Here is a 23,628-nt window from a genome sequence, read left to right as displayed (position 1 = left end):
GTCAAAAATTCTCTTTTTGACCTCAAAAAGAGGGGGACACGGGGCATTGTCATGATGAAGCATCCACTTGTTTGCAATGTCTGGTCTCACGCGAATCGCTCTTTTCCTGAGCCTTTCAAGGACACCTTTGTAAAACACTTGGTTGACAGTTTGCCCTGGAGGAACAAATTCTATACACGCACGATACCCCTACTGTCAAAAAAGGAAATCAGCTGGATTTTAATCTTTGATTTTCTCATTCGACATTTTTTCGGTCGAGGAGATGACGTAGTGTGCCGCTCTTCGCTTTGCCGCTTTGTTTCAGGATCGTACTCAAATATCCAGGATTCATCACCTGCGATCACACGATTGAAGAATTCTTGGTCGTTGTCAATTCTCTCGAGAAGATCAACCGCACACGTTTCCTCGATTGTCCTTCTGTTCTATTGTGAGGTTCTTCGGCACCGATTTCGCACAAACCTTTCGGATGTCCAAATCGTCTGTCAAAATTTGATTTACGGTGAAAGCGTTTAAATTGAAGTGTTCACTCATCATCCTTATTGTTAAATAACGGTATGATCTCACAAAAGAACCTTCACACGCTGAACGTTTTCGTCAGATTTTGAAGTCGAAGGTCTCCCTGAGCGAGGTTGATCTTCAACGTGATCTCGTTGAATTCGTTTGGATAAAAATGTATTTTGCCCGGTTCTTAGCGTTATCCGACGAACACCGCGTGGAAGCAACCTTACTTCGTTTCTCATTTTTAAAAAAAAATTATTTTAATTACTTTTTTCGTTTTTTAGTCAAGTAACCGGAGGCAGGTGTTGCCAGTCGCTTCGCACATACAGTAACAATGGCATGGCTATGTTGGTTGAGCCGCCTGCCCCTTAAAAAAACGAAATTTAAAAAAAAAACGGAAAATGATTTTTGGATATTTATCTGAAAAGCTCCAAAATAGTGAACATCTCGTTTAGAATAGTCGAAAAATGGGGGAAATTTGCGATCATCGTTCAAAATCTTTTTACCTTTCTTCATCCTTTCGAAAGGTCGAATTCCGAAAAATCTAGAATTCAGTTTATAGTTATTTACATGAAAATTAAACACAACAAACATCAAGTCGATACCTTCATTTGTTACCGAGAAATTAAAAAAAATATATATAAATATCATTGTTAGTCTATTTTAACCCTTTAAACTTGGAATTTCATAAAATCCTTTCATGGTGTGCACTTACACAATAAGAAGAACACATATACCAAATTTCATCAATTTATCTTCATTGGTTTTGCGTAAAACACGTCTTATCATAACTATTTCTATGTTTCATCTAATAATAATTAAAATAAAAACCGAGCAATGTTTTTATTTAAAGGCACATCTTATTATTAGTCTATAATACGCTTTTAATATCATCATTAACATGTTTTTTTGATATATTCATAACATAGGACAAATATTTTTAATATTAAGTGATTAAAGGAACTTAATCTGCCAACAAACATGTATTCTTTACTTTAAAAATATAATTAAATAAATATACAATTTTTATATTCATTTTTTTTTTTTAAACGTTCTAGTCTGAAAGATTTTATTTTAATGTACATTATACGAGTATACAGTATTACTTACTATACAACGGTTTCATAAAAGCTACCTCTTGTATTAATTAATATTTAATTGTATAGATTACGACAATTTGAAATTGAATAGAATTAAATAAAGAATGGAATGAATGTTACTTTCAGTTTCTACTCGTGGTAACGACAGATTGTATATTTCAAAAGTTAGAATGCCACCTACTGCAAAATTGTAACGCTACTATTTTCACGTGTTACAAGTAGTGACATCTCGTGCATCCGGCTTAGCAACTCATAGAGTGCCCAGGCCTTGCTTGACATTTGTAAATCTTGTAACAAGCTTGCAGGCCTGGTCAATTCTCCAACATACAGAGGAACACTGAGGGGTGAAGGGCAGACGGGTAAAAGTATGTTATAATTTTTGTTTTTCTGGTTTTTAATTATGCATGTTTATAAGATTTTGATATGTCTTTAATAATAAAAATAAGTAATAATATATTTTGTAATTGTTTTCCCTGCTATATTATATATATTGTAAATCAGCAGGTTTATTTTAAATTGTAACAGATTTCATTGCCATTAAATACACTTTTTCTAATTTTCCGTTCTCACGGTCTGAGAATTAAAAAAATGCATTTAGCGTTTTGAAATTTGTTACACGTGAAATAATGCGGATTAGGTGCAAAATAAGACTACCGCTGCCACCTAGCGAGCTAAGCTTGAACCAAGCAGTACGTGTCTGAACCTACCTTTTCCCCCCTGTCACAAACACCCTCAGCGTTCAATGGAATGGAATGGAATGCAAAGTTGGCAGGAGTCTATTACTCCCTACTTTATCGCAGAACCTGGACAGAGTCCCTTGCTGCTGGATCTTTCTAATCGGGCTTGTTTTTTTTTTAAAGGGTTAATTTTTAATCTCGGATCTAATTTTTCAATTTTTGTCTATTATTATTTTAGTGAATTTAAGACGGATTTAATTGCATTCCAATCCGTTGTAGAACCAGCGTTATCGAACCCATTTCATGGGCCGACCGCGGAAGGCTAGGCTTATAAAGCCTGTCCTCCCGACGTAATTCCCCTTCAGACCGTCCACTGAAGTCCTTTCGGTGCTAACTCTTTAATAGGCTAGCAGGAATACGCCACAACGGGGCACTAGCTATAAGGAGGGAGCAATGCGTCCCCTTTTCCGGAGGAGTCGCAATTGCTGGGTTATTTTGTCTTATTGTAAGTTTTGAAATAGGAGAGGTTGTGTAGAAGCTCTTCATCCGCTTCTGGTATGGCTGCCCTTCAGGACGCATCTCTGCTGGGCTCTGTTCCGTTGGTTGGTCTTCCTTCTTCTTCATCTTCTCCCTCTTCTTCTCCCGAAGACTTAGCGTTCAAGTGTATGTTGCGGTGTTTGCGATCTGTAGTTATTTGTGCGTACTTTTAACATTCGTGTCTCGTATTGCTACCGTTCATTGTGAAAATTAGTTGTTATTGTTTTACTAGTGCACGGATCCATCGTATTACTAGCAAGTATACGCTTTCTTAAAGATATTATTCGACATTCGTTTTTTCTCTATCATGTGTTAAATTGAAAGAGAAGAAAATTAAATGAAGAAAACAGAACGTTTAATGTAAAGTTGGAATTAGATTTTTTTCTTTCCTTCTGTGAAAGATAAAACGGTGTGTTTGTTGTGCAATTCAATTTTAATTACTTTGAAAAAAGGGTATACAAATAAACACTATTTGACTCGTAAAGAACATAAATATTTCAATTTAGAAAGTGAATTTCGATAAGCTGCGCTTCAAAAATTGAAAAATAAAAAAACATCATCTTTTAGTGCTTTTGTAAAGAAAAATACCGCTGTAGTTGATGTTTCTTACAAAATAACATATATACTTGGAAAAAGAGGCTAACCATTTAGTGTCGTAGAAATAATTAAAGAATGTATTGTTAAAGCGGCGAGTATTTTAGATCCAAAAAAAGTCGATAAATACAAACAATCGCCTCTTTTAAGAAGAATTATAACATATCGACTTAAATTGAATTAGCGATCTTTCGATTAAATTAGCTCAAAATGAAACAGAGCAACTTCGTACAATTATACAAAATGAAAATGTTTATTTATCGATCGCTTTAGATGAAAGCATCGATATAAAACTGACTCGGCGCAAGTTTTATATTTTATTCGTGCTGTAACTAAAGATCTTCAGTGTTACGAAGAAGTTCTTGCGCTGGGTACGCTAACTGGAAGAACTCGCGGAGTTGACATCTTCGAAAATTTCAGAAAAGTATGTCATCGATTACAATTAAATGTCGGTAATTTAATCAGCGTCTGCACCGATGGCGCACCATCAATGTTCGATGAATATGTAGGTATTTTTGATTCTTTAATAGTAAAATATACTAAAAGATTTTCAGATTTTGACGAGCACACTCCTGCTATAAATTTGTATTTGAACCGCATTTAGATATAACCGAGGCTCCTGCGGAACTGCAAATTGAGTTATTTGAGTCGGGGGAAAATAATATTCTCAAATCTCTTTTTGACGCTAAAAAGGATCCCGTGTAAATTTGTAAAAATGCTGTTGAATATCCACGCATACGAGAGCATGTACGCAGTTTACTTTCCTGCTTTGTAAGTGCTTACTGCTGGGAGTCAACATTTTCTCTCATGACGAAAATTAAAAATAGTTTAAGAACGCAAATTACAGATGCTCATTTAGAAGATCGATTAAGGATGCGCGTTACGAAGCTTGGTCCAAATATTTAATTACTTTCAAGCAAGAAATAAATGCAAATATCCAATAAATTAAATTTTCCATCGAATTTTAAAATTATTTTACGTATTGTTGCTAGTTAATTTTTTTAACTTAATATTATTTTTCTATTGTATTTCTTTGTAACGTAATAAATTTATTTAAAAATAGTTCTACTTTATTATTTTTATTTGAAGCGGTATTTAAATATGTAGTTGTTTATTAAAAAATAATAATAATTAAAGATTAATGTTATAACAATTTATTACCCTTAACGTGAATACAAAAATATTTTACAATGTAACTTTTTATGTTCCCTCTATGAATAATAATACCTTTCCGATGGTGAGGGGGGCTTGAGTGCTCAGTGATGCAGATTAGCTGGAAGAAAGGTGCAACCGTATCGGAGAGGTATCCGTTGAGAGTCAGACTAAGGAATGATTCCTGAAAGAGGGCAGCAGATCTTTTAATAGTTGTTAAGGGCGTAGGTCAGAAGATCTTAAACGGCCGTATCAACATCACTCAATCCTCTGAGTACTGCGCAGCTGAAAGCAATGGAAATCTACGCCTGTTTTTTTCCCAAAAAAAATGTAGCCGTTTGCATTTTCATGTAACAAAGATGAAGGCGCCTTCCTTTGTAAAATATTCCGGAGGCAAACTAGTTCCCCGTTCGGATCTCTGGGTGGGGACTGTTAATAAAGGATTAAATTAAATTATTAACCTCTCATTGTAAATAAAAAATTACGATGAATAATAATTTAATAACAAAAAAAAAAAATAATGAAAAAATATCATAAATTTTTAATGAAATAAAATTTTATGTACTTTTCATTTAAAAAAGTGGGTAAATGTAATTCAATAGGCGTATAACGAAGTCATGTGTTGTCCATATCAGATTGTTTTTTTAGTGCAAAATTACTTTTTTACATTTTAAGTAAAACATAAAAGATAAAGATGCTACGATTTGCTGATGATATAGTAATTCTAGCCGAGAGTAAAAAGGATTTAGAAGAAGCAATGAACGGCATAGATGAAGTCCTACGCAAGAACTATCGCATGAAAATAAACAAGAACAAAGCAAAAGTAATGAAATGTAGTAGAAATAACAAAGATGGACCACTGAATGTGAAAATAGGAGGAGAAAAGATTACGGAAGTAGAAGAATTTTGTTATTTGGGAAGTAAAATTACTAAAGATGGACGAAGCAGGAGCGATATAAAATGCCGAATAGCACAAGCTAAACTAGCCTTCAGTAAGAAATATAATTTGTTTACATCAAAAATTAATTTAAATTTCAGGAAAAGATTTTTGAAAGTATATGTTTGGAGCGTCGCTTTATATGGAAGTGAAAGTCGGGCGATCGGAGTATCTGAGAAGAAAAGATTAGAAGCTTTTGAAATGCGGTGCTATAGGAGAATGTTAAAAATCAGACGGGTGGATAAAGTGACAAATGAAGAGGTATTGCGGCAAATAGATGAAGAAAGAAGCGTTTGGAAAAATATAGTTAAAAGAAGAGACAGACTTATAGGCCACATACTAAGGCATCCTGGAATAGTCGCTTTAATATTGGAAGGACAAGTAGAAGGGAAAAATTGTGTAGGCAGGTCACGTTTGGAATATGTAAAACAAATTGTTAGGTATGTAGGATGTAGAGGGTATACTGAAATGAAACGAGTAGCACTAGATGGGGAATCTTGGAGAGCTGCATCAAACCAGTCAAATGACTGAAGACAAAAAAAAAAATCTTATTTAATTTTTTTTTACTTAAACGTCATCGTTTTCTGATATGAATAAAATTGTACGATTAAAAACCGGTTTTATAATAAAAATTTTCTAATTAGTCGGAGCACAACCCTAAATTATATAAACGGCTATAATTTTCTGACGTAAATAAAATTATTGAATTAAATTAATTATTCGACAAGAAAGAATTCATAATGAAAGTTCTGAAGAAAAATGAGCGAGACAAAAAAAAAACAAGAAATTAAAAGAGTACGTGAATCGAGTTAACGAGACGAGAGTAGATAAAAATATTCAAGACGATGTATATCAGAAACAGTAGCTTTAAATTCAAAACGGCATCGTAAATAGATTAGAATGCGATCGCTTGTATCGCTCACGGGTAACGACAGCAGAAATATCATAACGGCAAGCGAGTAACCGTTTGTATCGCTCGCAAGTAAGACTAATAGAAACGTCAAACGGCGAGAAAGCGATCTGGAACTTGATCGTTTATATCGTCTGCAAACTAAAGGATCAGAAACATCAAAACGAGAAAGTAAATTAGAACATGACCGTCTGTATCGCTTGCAAATATGACTAACAGAAACATTAGAACCACACGAAGCTAGAGACTGGAGTGTGATAATTTACATCGTTTGCAAACTGGAATGAATGTTCTGTAAAATTAAATCCGAACGGACCTGGAAAAGAATTTTTCAACAAAAGAAAGAACTTATCGACCTCAGGTGGAGGGTAAATTAATGGAACTTTTCCATGGAGTCGAGGAATCGAAAAAAATACATTTCAAAATAGTATCATATTAAGCATGTAGCAGTCAACACTCTCTCCCCCGCACTCCTTCTACCCTCCGACGACTCCAAGTATGTATGTTTGAAATCATATTTTTTAAACTACTAATTTTATACTGAAAACAATTTTATTCGTGGAAAATGTTCGCACCGCATTGAATCGTCGTTCCCGATGAATGCAAATTTTGAGCTCGCTAGCCGATCCGTAAGTCGGTTAAAAATTGACGGAAACGTTTTGACCTTCCTGCTGCCGACAGAACAACAGATGTGAAGATGACTTAAATAACAGAGTTAAAAATTGTTATCCGGGAGATAAAATGGAAGAAATTATAGAATTAAAATAATTTAATTCTCACCATCGAGCCTTGAATTGTTCTTCACAAGGAAATTCAAGCTTTTAATCTGTAATAAACTTACATAGACACAATTCTTGGTTAAAAATAACACAATCGTACATCGTAAACATATTTGGATAGCGAATAACCTATTACATTACTATTTTTTTTTTTAATAAAAAAAACCGCGTTATGATTATTAATAAATTACATATTAACTGAAATCGTGTCAGAATAAAAATTATTACATAAGAAGACAAACACTCAATAATAATGGACAATTATTTTTATCGTTTGTACTGAACTTTTGCAGGTCATGATTATATTAAATTTATCAGCGTATAATTTATTAAGCAAATTATCTTTAAATGAATTGAATAAAATTCAGCTTTTCTGTAGATGTTTGTTTCATCCGATGCGTATAAAAAAGATAATTGTTTCCGAATTTATTTACAAAAAATGAACGGTAGATTATATGTTAGGTAGATTTCATAAGAAAGCTCCTATTATAATGGGTACCATGATTCGACTTCCGGAAAATTTCGCCATATTTTCGCGTTTCACATCCCCCAGACAACAAAACCACCGTCAGATCAAAAGTATATATATATATATATATATATATTTCACTTTGTGGACATGATAACTGCCGTAATTTTGCGGCAATCACTTTCAAATTGTGTCTCGTCCAAATTTCTCGGTTGAGTTCGTTAACGGGCAAAATCAGACCAAGCGGGTGGAAATGGGGGTGGGGGGGCTTTTTCGAAAAAACAAAACATCGCTGTAATTTCTTATTAAGTAAAATATCTAATTCGTTTACCACCAATCACCAAACATTGGCCCAGGGGGTCCACCCCCTGGGCCAATGATATCAAAAATGATCGTCTTCAAAAATGGGGTTTTGAAGACCAAAAAAATCATATGACATTTAATAGGCACTGTATCGAATCGGTTTAAACTGATCGTAAGTCCTCTAAACAAATATCATCTAAGTATATGACCGATCTCTTTTGCTCAGAATCTGCATTTTTTCTCAGATACCTAAGAAAAAATGCACGTTTTACGATTACATCATCTCGTTCACATAAAATCAACTTCCTGACTTTTACGTTTCCTGAATTGAAAAACCATAAATTTTATAATTTTCCTTAGTTTTTCCCTACTAGCGGAAGTTCCTCGAGATAAAAGTGGTGTAATTTTCATTTAGTAAGAGGTATTTCCTTATAGAATTCGAAATATGTAAGAAATTCTCTTCTAATAATACAGCTGTTAACATTATCTATTTCTTAATTAATTACGAAGTGTGTACGAGGTTTGTAAATAAAGTAATGAGACTGGTTCAGAAAAACGTTTTATTTCCTACTATAAATGGACTCTTTCACCTTCAAAATATTGGGAAGCCACGTAACGCTTCAAACGGTTTTCCTACTCTTCATCGCAGTATTGGAACTCTGAAACCGGAATATCCTTCAGATGGTCTGTTACATTTTTAAAAATGTTTCTACTGTTCCAAAATGGTGTCCTTTGAGGTGTTTTTTTTAAAGTCGGGAACAGGAAAACGTCGTACGGACTCAAGTCAGGTGAATAAGGCGGTTGAGAAACTACAGAAATGTTTTTCTTTGCCAAAAACTCATTGATTGAGAGTGCAGTGTGACAAGGTGCATTGTCGTGAATTCTCTTTGATGGCTGGTCTCACACGGGCAACTTTTTCCCGCAGTCTTTCAAGAATTTCTCGGTAAATATATTTATTTACAGTCTGTCCTGTAGGCAAAAACCCCTTGTCGATAATGCCATTATTATCGAAGAAATAAATTAACAGGGTTTTGATTTTTAATTTGCTATTTTTTTCTTTTTTGGAACGTGGTGAGTTTGAAGTGTGCCACTCCTTGTTCTGGCGTTTTGTTTCTGGATCGTACTCAAATTTCCAAGATTCATCACCAGTAATTACATCTTTTTAGAAAGTCAGGATCAGTTTAAATTCGCCGTAGAAAATCGCAGCACATTTCCATCCTGTTTTTCTGTTCAACAGTGAAGTTTTTTGGGACCAATTTTACACAAACTTTTTTCACGTCTAATTTGTTTATCAAAATTTGATGGACTACGGTACGGTTCAAATTAATTGTTCCGCAATCATTCTGACAATTAATCGCCGGTCGTACCGTTTCAAATCTCCGATTTGCTCAACATTGTTGTCACTTTTTTGACGTTAACGGTCTTCTAGAGCGTGGATCGTTCGCAACTGATTCCCGGCCGTCTGAAAACGCTTTAAACCACCTAAAAACTTGGGCTCGTGAGAGAGCATCATCTCCATACGCCCTTTTCAATTTTGGAAAAGTTTCAGTAGCATTCTCACCGAGTTTAACCCAAAAGATGATCGCACAACTTAATAACGTTAAACCCGAAACGACGCTCTCGACTGCTAAGAGGTTTCCCGCGTTCACTTGACAACTTAATACGACTACTTTTAAGCAACAACTGTTGTAATTTTCGATGCAAAGAACAGATAATATTTGTTTTTATTAGTGTAAAACGTCTATTGATGCCGTACGGTACGGAGTCTTCGTGTTCTACAAATTCACTGGCCGTTAACAAGAGCTCGAAAAATTAGCTTTGAATATTGATTCTATATATTTAATTCGTTTATTTCTTTCTACCTTATCTATTGAATCGTGAAAATCACAGCTTTTGATTTTACAGGATATTTCAGGGTCAAATTAAACGTACAACGCGTCACGTACAGTATAGCTTTTACAAACTCATTTGTTAGGTCGATAATAATAATAATAATAAAAAGAAGAATAGAATTCCACATCTGAAAATATTTCATTTAAAATGCACAGATTTTTATAACTGTAATAAGATAACGGTTTAAATGTTTAATATATGTATTTTTTTTTTTCAGTTTTGAGCCCGGTTGCGAATGAATTTGAAAAACGTATACGTCAAAATCCTCAAATGCACGACGCAGAATTTGCTAAAAGCATATTTGGAGAATCGGCAGATATGGCTCCTTTAATATTACCGTAAGTTCGTGGTAAAAATCATTAGGAGGACTTAAAAAAGTAAAATACTATATTTATATACATTACAAAATCTATTATTTTAACAAATATTAATTATCAAAATATTTCTCGATAATCAGAGGATTATAATGATGTTAATTACTTCAGTTTATTCTGATAGTAATATAAAGGTATTATTTTGTGTATTCTGTTAATCGTTTCGCTTGTTGTGGCAAATAAATCTAAAAATATCTGGATATTTCTAATATCCGATTAGAAAATGAAAGAATTAATTTCACGGTTGCATAAATATAACTATACGATTAAATGTTAAAGCGTTTCGTTACTTTAAATCAGTAATAAATTTTAAAGCTGCGCCTAAATGTGTAAAGAAAGAATATGTAACAAAAATAATTATATTATAATTATAATCGTTCATAAAAGCAGTGAAGTATAATCTGAAGATTTATTCGGGTTTAATTATTAAAATAGTAAATAATTATCGCGTAGTACAATAATAGCTTTTTTGTCTATCGATCTAAAAAAAAATTATTTGAATTTCAGGGTTGCAAAAATACTGTTCCAAGGAAAACGTTTAACGCAATAAAATATTATTTATTACGAATTAAGTATAAAGCGAGTGTAAAATTAATAGCGCATTGCGAATTATGTTTTCGACGATAATAATGAGCTAATGGTTTTTTAATACGAATTACAGTAGAGCATATTTCTCTACAAAATCCGGCAAAGAGTCGCATAACTCTTTCCCGGCAATGCGACTTTCTTAACACAAAAAGTTTGAGGAAGCTTTAAGCGGAACAACGTTTCTACGAACGGAAGTAAAAAATTATGTGAAAGATTATTTTACTTTCTGAGTTTTTTAATTTTTAGGTACTGGACCGACGGCGACTATATCTCCCCGCCTCTTTGACTGACCGTAAGTAAAATTAAATGCGCCATCGACGACCCTTCTTAAAAATTTATTAATCCAATCTCAAGATTTTAAAATAAAAATGATAACTAACACAAAAGCAAAAAGAAAGCTTGTTATCGCCCACACCTCGATGAAATTCTCTGAATGTGTAACCAAAGTGGAACAATATAATTAAATCGTATAATTAGAATAAGAATATGATTTTTGAGACCAGAAACGACAAAAATGAAGTATCTTTTACCTCCACTCCTGTATGGAGGTTTGAATAAGACCGTTAGAAAGTAATTAAGCTACCTAAAACTTAGTTAAATTACTTGAAAAAGAATTGATTTATCCTTTGAGTTTAATTTAAATGAAAATTTAAGTGTCCCTTGACCAACCGTGACCGAAATTAAACGACTTCAATGTTCCGTATACAGAAATCATTACGCCAAATTTCATCCGAATCGGTCCGTCCCGTCCAAAGATATCAAACAAAATGCAGGCCGATGTACGTACGTGTACTAACTGCTACATCCTACTGGAACTTTTCCACGTTAAAATTGTCTTTTTTGGTTTGAGGGAGTCGTGAAATATCAAGAACTGCAAAAATCCTGACGTGTAAAATTTGACCGAATTATGAAAACTGTATACTGTAACTATATAAATGGGAAAGCAAGAGCGTTATTTTTTATCTTGATTACTTTTACTCTCGATTAAAAAACGGTATTTTACCCTATAACTATTCTGTAACATACGACCTTGACTTCTAATTAAATGTTTAATTAAAATGACCGTTTAAATCGCGAGAATTTACAACCGTTTTTAAATAATCGATATAAATCTCATTTCATCTTTTTGTAATCTTCGTAAGTTACTACAGTCAATTGAAATGTCCTTCTAATTCTAAGAGTGTCATAATGGTAAAATAAATAGATAGAAAATAAATTAAACATTATTTTCCGACGAAACGGTTAAATATGACCTGTCATAAACATATGTACATTACGCAATGCTAAAATTTTATAATTAATAACGATGTATGTATCAAACGAACAAAAATATTTAGGTTATCGCTGTGTTAAGTCAGTAATTTTATGGACCGATCGATTTATAATACATCGATTTAATAGTGTGTTTTATTAAAAACACCACCTAAATTAAATACATCTCGCATCATCGGTTTAGTAAATTGAAGAACAAACGATACAGATGTTTTAATTAATTTTCATTTAAATTTCATCGCTTGAATGTAATAATGACATAAACAGAAGGAATCTGTTGAGCAAAATTTATTTTTGTGATTTTACTATTGAAGATGCGATTAAGCTAAAAATTTCTAAATATAAAATCAAATTAAATAAAACTTTTAACGATTGTGCTTTTTAATAGTTTATAAACTTATGTCTTCAACCCCTTCAATAAAAATTATTTTTTAAATTTATTTACAGGGGATCAGAAAATTAGTGAAATTTTGGGAAAAAATAAAAATTGTAACAACTCGTGTAAAAAAAAAAATTTTTTAAAAGCGAATGAAAGATAAAAGCCGAACGACTGATAAATGTTTTACTTTGTAGCTATTAACTTTAAAAGGTATTAAATTTTTAATTTTAATTTTAATTCTACAATCGATTACATTTTATTTATTTAAGGATCTAAAAAATAACCGCCCAGTTATAGTTAGTATAAAAGATGAATGCATGTGAAAGATTCTAAGCCTGACTTGGACTCGAACCCAGAACCTTTTGAAAAAGGCAGAGATGCTATCACATTTAGATTAATAGCCTGCCGACATAGTTTACATCTTAAAATTGAGATGTATTGGAATGCTAATCGTATTCTTGGAGTGAATCATTACGTTATGATCTAATATTCAATTACTAATAAGAAATGTTTAGTAATTTTATTTTCCCAGCATATTGTTATGCGTACAGTTGTATAGTATTTTATATAAGGAAAAGTATGCTAATCGGATCAAACTTTGCACGTTGGGTTTTACCGGTGTTCTTTAGCGGTAGGGTTTCAATTAACCTCACGTCTCAGGAACGGTCCACCTCCGGAAAGGTGGTTCCGGAGGCTAAACAGAAAAAGAAAAATCTTGACTGTCAACGAATCTCTCCTCTAACAAAAAAGAAAAAAAAAACAGAATTTTAAAACTGAAAATTTTGATGTATAACGATGTATGCAGTACATCGTTCTGAAAACAGCACAAAGAAAATTTATGGGTCCCGTACATCAAAGTTTTACTCAAAGGATAGGTTCTTTTCATGTACGAGGTGTGTGAGAAAAGTAATGAGACTGACTTCCAAAGTTTTTATTTTTTTCAAATAACAATATTATCCCCTTCAAAGTAAAAGTAAAAGTCCCCCTTCAAGTAAAAGTCCCTTATCCCCTTCAAGTAAAAGTCCCTTGGGCAGCTATACACCGGCGGAGTCGTTGTTCCCACTCCTAGTTGCAGCGCTGGATGGCTTCAACTGGTAGGGCTTTTAACCGGTCGGTCACAGTCTTTTGAATGTTCTCCAGAGTTCCAAAATGACGTCCTTTTAAGACATGCTTCAATTTCGGAAAAAGGAAAAAGTCACAAGGAATCAAATCAGGTGAATAGGGGGGTTGAGGAACCGTAGGAATTCGTTTTGAGGTCAAACATTCTGTGATGGAAGTGGCCGTGTAACACGAGGCATTGTCATGATGAAGCATTCACTTGTCTGCAATGTCTGGTCTCACGCGAATCGCTCTTTTCTTGAGCCTTTGTGTTTTACAAAGATATTTGTAAAACACTTGGTTGACAGTTTGTCCTGGCGGAACAAATTCTTTATGCACGATACCCCTACTGTGAAAAAAACAAATCGGCTCGGCTTTGATCTTTGATTTACTCATTCGACATTTTTTCGGTCGAGGAGATTACGGATTGTGCCACTCTTTTCTTTGCCGCTTTGATTCCCCAAGTTTAACACAAATCTTCATTGCACAACGTCGCTCTAAATTCCGATGCTCCATTTTCGTAAGCACAACAAAAACACAACTTCACTGATGGCGCTGTCAAAAATAATGTGTTGGCTGAACGGAGTTGAAACTCGTACTGAGTATGTGGAAGGGATGAACAAACCGGTCTAGCACAGACCGGTAGACATAGCGTAGCCAGATCGGTCGCAGTGTTATCAATCTCATTACTTTTCTCACACACCTCGTAATTGAATATCCCTTGAGTAATAAAGATATTTTCTGATAGCATTTGGTTTTATTCAAACTCCCATAAAGAGAGAGAGATGTTAAAAAACTTTTCTTCTTTTTTGTCGTTTCTGGACTAAAAGTCAAATTCTTTAGATGATTTAATTACATTAGTAAGAAGTCTGATCAGAATATAACTGAACTTTTTTTTTTTTAACCTTTATTATTCATTTTATAGATTTTTGGTCCTTGTCCCCTTCAAAGTACTCTCCTCCCTTATTCATAAACTTTTCCCAGCGATGTTTCCATTTCGCGAAGCAGTCTTGAATAGCTTCATTCGAAATGCTCTTTAAGGTTCGTGACCAATTTGGCTTTGTCATCAATAGTATCAAAACGGCGTCCTTTCATCGCCGATTTTAATGTTGGAAGTAAGAAAAAATCGCAAGGAGCCAGGTTTGCCGAGTTGGGAGGCTGAGGAAGGACACTTATCTTATTTTTAGCACAAAACTGACTATATGACAGAGCTGAATCTGAGGGCGCATCGTCGTAGTGAAGGAACCGTGAGTTGTTCCCCACAACTCGTCTCATTTTGCGTATTTTTTCACATAACCGTTCCAAAACCCTTGAAAGTACTCACGGTTCACTGTTTCACCTCTTGCGGTAAGAATTTAAAATACACAAGTCCATTAACATCGAAAAAACAGATACCGTCGTACTTTGACGTTGAATCGGGACTGACGTGTTTTCTTGGCGCGTGGAGATCCTTTCCGATTCATTGTGTTTATATTGCGCTTTCGTTTCGATGTTGTAGCCGTAAACCCAGCTTTCCTCTCCCGTTATGAGTCTTTGCGTGAATGTTTCATCGTTATCGGCTTGTTCAAGAAGTTGACGATAAACAACACTCCTACTGTTCGGTCATCAAACGGGGAACAAACTTTGCCGCGACTTGATGATGCATATTCAGTTTTTCAGTCAAAATGTTATGGCACGATCCAATCGAGATGCTAACCTCTTCTGCAAGTTCTCTGACAGTCGACCGACGATCTGCATTCACCAGATCGTTAATTTTCCGAACGTGGGTGTTATCAGTAGAAGTCGAAGGCCTTCCCGCTCGAGAGTCATCTTCGACTGACTGACAATCATTTCCAAATTACATTGCATACCATTCGTAACCCAGAGCATCACCTCCGTAAGCTTGTTTCAAAAGTTGCAATGTTTCTCTAAAAGTTTTCCCCAGTTTCACGCAAAATTTTATTTGCATTGTCGCTTCCAAATATCGCTTCTAACATTTAAACAAGTTGCACCCAAATAACAATAACACGAAAACTAAACGAGATATCAACAATCCAAAAAAAATGCGGTTACAGAGGAAGTTATGCGGAACACAATGCTGTCAACCACACGTCACTAAATATTTCCGTTGGCGCGTAATGAAAAATGTTCGGTTATTTTCTGATCAGATCTTGTCTGTTCTTCGATTAAGTATTTGAGTGATTTCATTAAAGATAAACCTTATTGTTTAGCTTTTATTATTTTAGTTTTTTCATCAGATATTGTTGTTCTTGATATCTTCAGACTAGAATTTTTATAAAATGTTATACTCTTAAATACGGATCGTTGATGTCATTTAATTTTAGCTACAGTTGGTAATCCACCGGTTGATCTAATGGTGTACGCGTCTTCACAAATCAGTTGATTTGGAAGTCGAGAGTTTCACCGTTCAAGTCGTAGTAAAGGCAGTTACTTTTATAGGGATTTGAATACTAGATCGTGGATATATTAAATTTTCAGTGCGATCTAAATTTGTAACCTATTACTTTTCAATATAGCTCTCATTTTAACATCGGGCGGTTTCCAGAATTCAAGGAATTCTTTTGGTCCTTTCTAAAACTACTCTGTGCAGCTTTAATCGTCACATCATTATAGTTTAATTTTTTGGTTTCCTAAATTCTAAATATTTCCATCGTATTCTTACTTACTCTAATTCAAGACTAAAGAACATCATATTATCGATACATGTCGAAGTAGAGTTAAAAAGATCTGCCTTATTTTCTTTCAAAACTTTGAAATAGTTGAGTAACAAACAGGCATTTTATATAGTTTCTTTAATATATATTAATATATTTAATTAAATACTTTCTATAAATTAAATATATATATATATATTCTTTGTCTTGAAAATTTGTACAAGTAAATCCTAAAATAAAATTAAGCCTTATTTGTAAACTAGTACTCGTACTCGATTTAACCGAGCTCGGTAATTTCTACACTAGGTGCTGCAGCATCCAGGAAATACACCAAAATTATCAGAAACGTTCCAAAAACTAAACTTAAAAATTGTTTTATTAAACACGTATTGACTCGCCATCTGACGTAAATGCTAAATTACACAATTATAAATTTTACGTCCTCAGATCGCAATTTCTTCTTTTTTGTGTTTTATTTAAATTAATAATGCGAATTAGATGGAACGAATCGAGATGAATTACAAACGTGAACGCAGCACATTATAGCATCTACTCGCTAGTTCATTGAACAGTTGCTCTCTATTTCCTGAAACCCGTTACTAATTTTTAATCACAGCATCCACTACAGGTTCTCCTGTCTTATTTCTTTTTCCTGTTTAGCCTCCGGTAATTATCTTTCAGATAATACTTCAGTGCATGAATGAAGATGATATGTATGAGTGTACGTGAAGTGTAGTCTTGTACAGTCTCAGTTCGACCGTTCCTGAGATGTGTGGTTAATTATAAACTCAATCACCAAAGAACACCGGTATCCACGATCTAGTGGACAAATCCGTGTAAAAATAAATGGCTTTACTAGGACTCGAACGCTGGAACACTCGACTTCAAAATCAGCTGATTTGGGAAGACGTGTTCACCACTAGACCAACCCGGTGGGTTTAGGTTCTCCTGTCTAGACACCTCAATCTTTCTATAACGTTCTGGTTATTTCGTATCTTGAATTATTTTCCAAAACATTCAGGGATTTTGTATATAAAAAAATAAAACCGTGATCGACAAACCGTCAACATTCTTTTCTTTTTTTTTTCTTTTTTGTGTGTTTAGCCTCCGGGAATCACCGTCACGTATCACTTCAGAGGATGAATGAGGATGATATGTATGAGTGTAAGTGAAATACATTCTTGTACAGTCTAAGGTTGACCATTTCTGAGATGTGTGGTTAATTGAAACCAACCACCAAAGAAAACCGATATCCACGATCTAGTATTCCGTATAAAAGTAATCTAGTAAATCCGTATAAAAGTACGGTCTCTACTACGATTTGAATGTTGGAACTCTCGACTTCGAAATCAGCTGATTTGTAAAGACGCGTTCACCAGTATACCAACCCGGTGGCTTATCAACATTCAATTTGATAGAAACATTCGATGTAGTCTGTTTTTACATGCGCACCCTTTTATGTAAAACGCGTATAAGTAATAAATAATATATGTGCGTGTTGAAAATTTGGAGAAACAGTACCCTAGATTGTTACTAACGCTGCTACCGACACTGACTTGTAAGACCGGTAATATGCTTATGAAAAGATCGATTTAAAGTATAATTATTTTCTACTTTTACTATATTGATCGATCGTTTTCAGTGTTAAAATTAAAAGAGAAATATTAAATAATCCTGCAGTCCTCGGTGAAAATTGATATGAACATGTCGGAATAGAAGTCACAAGGGGAATGAAGTCACAAGTAGATGAAAAATAGATTTTTTTTTTATAAGAATTAAAATAAACTAATGTATTTTAATTTTTCAGTTTTCCTGTTATAATCTGTAGTAGGAAGAATAATTATAAGAAAAACATTTTTAAAACCAACAAAATGTAAATATTTTCAGAAAATTTGTTCGAATAATTGTTATTATTCAAATAAAATAATCGGTGTTGATGAATTCATTTTTTTTTTAGATTCTTATAAATATTGTTGTTATTATTATTTTAATGTATAATAAAAACACATTTTTCAAAAAATAATAATAAAGAATAAAATATTACAGATTAAGAGGGCAATGATATTTTCTTTAGCGAGTACAAAATCCAGTACTCAGTAATGAATACAAAATCCAGTAGCAAGTATAAAATCCATTAGTACAAAGATGATGTAATTATTATAATTATAAAAAAAAGATATTATATGAGAGTGCGATACAAAAATAACATTTATTTTGATTGATTTTTTCTTATTTAAAAAAAAAAATTAATAATTTAACCTCCAACTAATCAAAACATTAACTCATGTGATAATGTAATCCACATATGCAATTGAAAGCATAACCAATTGCACATGAATTCACACACACGCGCGCACACACACACACACACACACACACACACACACACACACACATTTAAAACTTATTTCACCATTTAAAATATCCACCAATCTCTAAATGAAAAGTAGTTTTCCTTTTATATTTATTTTTTTAAATATCTTTACAGATTTAAAAAATATCTTAGGCATTAATTAAGATACTTTCAAGTTAAACCTTTAAGATCGCTAATTATTAAAGCGATAACAATTTCTATTGTTATTGTTATGTTTATCACTTTATGAATAAAATCGTGGCACTGTGCTTCCAAAAGAGGAGTAACATGCTAACCGTGCAGATGGAATTCTTATTAAATTTCGGGATGTTTTTATTAGACGATAGATTTTTGTGGAATAATCAAATTTATTTTGTTTTGCGATAAAATCAAAACCGTACTGTTTTGTTTTGAAGCAGCTTATTAGCAAAAGGTCAAGCTTTTTGACATTATTAAATACTTATCGTACGTACTCCATCTGAAGTATAATGTCATCTCTTAGGGCTCCTCTCAAAAAGCGAGATCGTCTTCAAGGCGAAAGGTCTTCAAGGTACTGGTTATTAGATCGTTGTTCAGCGCCTCTAAACATGATTCGTGCAGGGTGATATTTATAAAATTAAAACCGTTAACTTACCCTTGCGTTTGTATTTATGACTATGGAAGCTTCCCTAAAAAGAACGGTTAATTATTCTTAAAAAAATAAACTCAATCTCTATTATTTCAAGCAACAGAACTGTTTTTGTGTAACTCAGTCTAATGATTTGGCTTATGCTCCATTGCGGTTTTTAATAAATTATCGATCGTTTTAAAAGATTTCCTTAAAAAAACAATTAAACAACATACGTACGTAAAGACGTACCTACGTATCGCGCATAACTTAAAAACGATTAGCCGCAGGATGTTGTAATTTTGGATTTAGGACTGTTGTAACATTTAGTTGTGCACCTTCCCTTTTGATTGCAATCGACTGAACCAAAAAATTGACAGATCCAAAAAAGCTCAAAATCCAAAAAGTTTGGATTTTGGACTTTTTATTAACTGCAGTAATAAGCCCTCATCGAGAGCTTTTCAACGATAAATCATAAGTGGTACTTATTTTCATCGGTTTCAGAGTAAAATCAAATAAAATTTTAATTCATGAAATAAGAGTATTTTGATCATACAAGGGAAGGCACATCGGTTCGAATCAGACTTCATCTCCCTTTTTTATAACATTTTTTATCTTTTAATGTAAATATATTGATTTATTAATAATTATGAATATTAACCTCTGACAGTAAAATAATTTTTACAATAAATAATAATTCAATAATAATAACAATAAACAATAAAACAATACACAACAAAACAATAAACAATAACAATAAAAAAACAAATGAAAACATATCAGAATTTATTAATGAAATAAAATTTTATGGACTTTTCATTAAAAAAAAAAAAAAAAAAAAATGTGCAATGTAATTTAATAGGCGTACAAGTAAGTCATATGGTATCCACATCAAGTTTTTACGATATATATATATATATATATATATATATATATATGTTCTCACGTAATTTTCATTAATACCTTCTGAATTGTGAATTATATCATTTTTTATTTATTTTTATATATTTAGTGGCTTCATTTATTTATAATTAGTCATCGGAAGAAGAAGGAAGACCCTCTACTCGCCCCAACATCACGGACTGGAGTCCGGAATAGAGCCCAGCAGAGATGCGTCCTGGAAGGCAGCGATAACAGAAGTGGATGAAGAACTTCTACACAACCTCTCCTTTAAAACTTACAAGTTAAATAAAATAAACCAGCAATTGCGACTCCTCCGGAGTAGGGATCGCATTGCTCCCTCCTTACAGTTAGTGCCCCGTTGTGGCGTATTCCTGCTAGCCTATGAAGCGTTAGCACCGAAAGGACTTCAGTGGACGGTCTGAAGGGGAATTACGTCGGGAGGACAGGCTTCATAAGCCTAGCCTTCCGCGGTCGGCCCATAAAATGGGTTTGATAACGCTGCTTCAACAACGGATTGGAATGCAACTAAATCCGTCTTAAATTCACTTGAAAAATTAGACCCGCCATTTAAAAATAAACCTTTTAAAAACACGCCCGATTAGAATCATCCAGCAGCAAGGGACTCTGTCCAGTTTCTGCGATAAATAGGGAGAAATAAACTCCCGCCAACTTTGCATCCCATTCCATTTACTTATAATTGAAATAATTAGTATGGAGACTTCAATCAAACTATTTTTTATTTTATAATTAATTGTATATTTTGCGATGCTTCTCAAATCAAGATTTTACTGCGGTTTCCCTTGTTGTATCTAGATAAACGGTAGGGTAATAACATTTTGTATTTGTGGAGTAGCGTATTCATTTCTGACATTATATGTATAATATATTATTAAGTACCGATCACAGTAAAAGATTTTTTAAAATTTATTTTCACCTACCTCACTTTAAGTATTATATACCTGTATAAATCATGAGTAAACATTACGGTTTCTACCAACGAGTTCATCCGTACGCATTAGTTAGTTATTTATATCGCAACTCGGTTTTCTTTTAACATAACCTGAATACTAAGTATAGGAAAATTTGTTCATTTCCTAAAAATTTTAATATGAAAGACATATTTGTCGTCGGTCAGCGTAAACCGCACCGATCAGAAAATTCGGTACCGATTGAATATTACGAGTATTATTTAATTTTTTTTATCTAAAACCGATCCGCTGAGTTAATCTAGCGGTAAAACTCATCGTAAATCAGCCGATTTCGAAATCAACAGTTCTCAGGTTTGAATCCTAACAAAGGCAGTGGCTTTTATTCGGATTTGAATAACAGATCGCGGATCCTAGAATTCTTGAAAGTTGGGTTACTTACTACACGACTATGTCATTCTGTGTCTGTACAAGACTACAACTCATTCCCGCATCACGAACAAGGGACGCGGGTGTCTATGGGCTTCGAATCCAGAAAGCTGCATGGCATATCTGGAGACTTCCAGAATATTCGTAAGAATAAATAAATGGAATCGCTCATTTAAGATCCATCCTGATTTTTTTGCCCCTAAGAGTAAATGCTACGACTGTAACTATACGAAGTATGTTTCAATTTCAAATGAAATTATTATATCGACTGAAAAAAATAATTTAAAATAGTTTTTAAAAGAATTTATAATCTGTCAAATGGAAAATTAGTTTTCTTTTATTAAAAAAAAAGAAAACCGATTTATTTTACAATTTTAATTATTATGTTAGAAATTTATTAAAGTTTGGTTATAAAAAATAAAAAAAATAAGCGTTAATTTTATAAAGAAATCTTGCTTATAAAAGAAACGATTAAATTGAAATTGAAAATTTCTGTTTATTATTGTATCATATCCTCTGCTTTGAATGAAAAAATACAAAGAAATGACGTTCAAAAATATCCGCTTATGTAATAGCAAATTTTTATAAAAACATTGTGGAGTTTCAGAACCGTTTATTTTTGGAAACATACATCCTGAATATTTTAAATAAATACTAAACGATTGAGAACCTTGCTCGAAAATCTTCAAAGCCGCTAGATCAATTTGACTGAAATATAAATACGCTCTGAAGTTGTGCATATGAAAATTTGGTGAAGATCGGTCGAGTCGTACTTGAGTTACGCTCAATTGAAGGTCGAAAAAATTTGGGCAAGTTAGAAGTGCGGTTCATTATGATGTTGCAAGTCGGAACGTTAGATAGATATGTGCGATATCTATAGTTAGAAATATCGATCGGCATATTTAGGCAGCATTACCTACTTTGAGGGTCATGATGACCGGGTTTGTATTTGTGCGGGGCAAACGGAAGCAAAATAAAATAATGAAAAGTCGGTCATTTGCCCAGAACTGCGCAAGACCTTTTTTTTATATTTTGCTACAATTCAATGCGGTTTTACTGTTGTTCCTCTAGAAACAGCTAGATAATAGCCTGGCTCTAATAATATGCGACAAAGTGTATCAAGTATACGACAGACCTGTCATTCTCGCTTTGAAGACTTCAGTACTCTCTACAACACTTTCTTTTTCCTGTTTAGCCTCCGGTAACTACCGTTTAGATAATTCTTCAAAGGATGAATGAGGATGATATGTATGAGTGTAAATGAAGTGTAGTCTTGTACATTCTCAGTTCGACCGTTCCTGAGATGTGTGGTTAATTGAAACCCAACCACCAAAGAACACCGGTATCCACGATCTAGTATTCAAATCCGTGTAAAAATAACTGGCTTTACTAGGACTTGAACGCTGTAACTCTCGACTCCCAAATCAGCTGATTTGGGAAGACGCGTTAACCACTAGACCAACCCGGTGGGTTACTCTCTACAACACTACACACAAATAGTGTAACCGTAGTATGAAGCTCCAAAGGTAAAATCTAAAAGCATTTCGTCCAGCAATCATCACGATCGACTCTTTCAGTAACACCTTCCTATTCACAATGTTGTGGAAATGTCATTTAAACATTGTTTCTATAGTGCAGAGCAGTAGTACCTCACTTAAATATGATATTTTCACGCATACAGAGCCATTACAATAATTTTGGCGCCCTTGGTAAATACCTTTTATGTCTTTTTTTTAAATAGCTTAATGGCAAAAACGAAATAATTTTATTTGAAAATTATTTATCGCAATAAAATTAAATTGTACAAAATAAACTTTTTTTAAAAACAATAAATATGTAAAAAGTAAATTTAAATAAAACATAATCTGGAGTACTATCTTGATTACTTGTAGATCTCAAATAAATTTTGATTATTCTTAATTTGTTAAAACTTCTTTCGGCCGTGGCTACTATCGCCGGCATTGTCAGAAACATGTGTATTACTTGTACGATATGATTCTTCAGTATGTTCAAAATAGCCATACGATGAATAGCGCTATTATTATTATTATTTTCCAATAAATCTTCTATTTGATATTTAAAACATTTCAGTTCATTTATGAACTTATTTTAGTCTATTTTTGGATATTGGACATACGTATCGAATAAACTGCAGAAATGAAAGTTATCGTTAAGGTTTATTATCTCCAGATTTAT

The 23,628-nt window shown here is 33.3% G+C and overlaps 1 protein-coding gene across 1 annotated transcript in view; it reads left to right on the top strand.

The window, feature by feature from the left end:
- LOC142325598 (L-asparaginase) overlaps positions 1 to 23,628 on the top strand; it is a 90,768-nt gene that overhangs the window by 35,059 nt on the left and 32,081 nt on the right. Inside the window, exon 2 of the mRNA XM_075367542.1 lies at positions 10,067 to 10,187. Coding sequence (XP_075223657.1) covers positions 10,067 to 10,187 — 121 coding nt within the window. The remainder of the gene's footprint in view (positions 1 to 10,066; positions 10,188 to 23,628) is intronic.

The sequence above is a fragment of the Lycorma delicatula genome, chromosome 5 (assembly GCF_047948215.1).
Source record: "Lycorma delicatula isolate Av1 chromosome 5, ASM4794821v1, whole genome shotgun sequence".
Taxonomy (NCBI): Eukaryota; Metazoa; Arthropoda; class Insecta; order Hemiptera; family Fulgoridae; genus Lycorma; species Lycorma delicatula.
The sequence above is the reverse complement of the archived record's forward strand: the minus strand, read 5'-3'. Positions and strand labels throughout refer to the sequence as shown.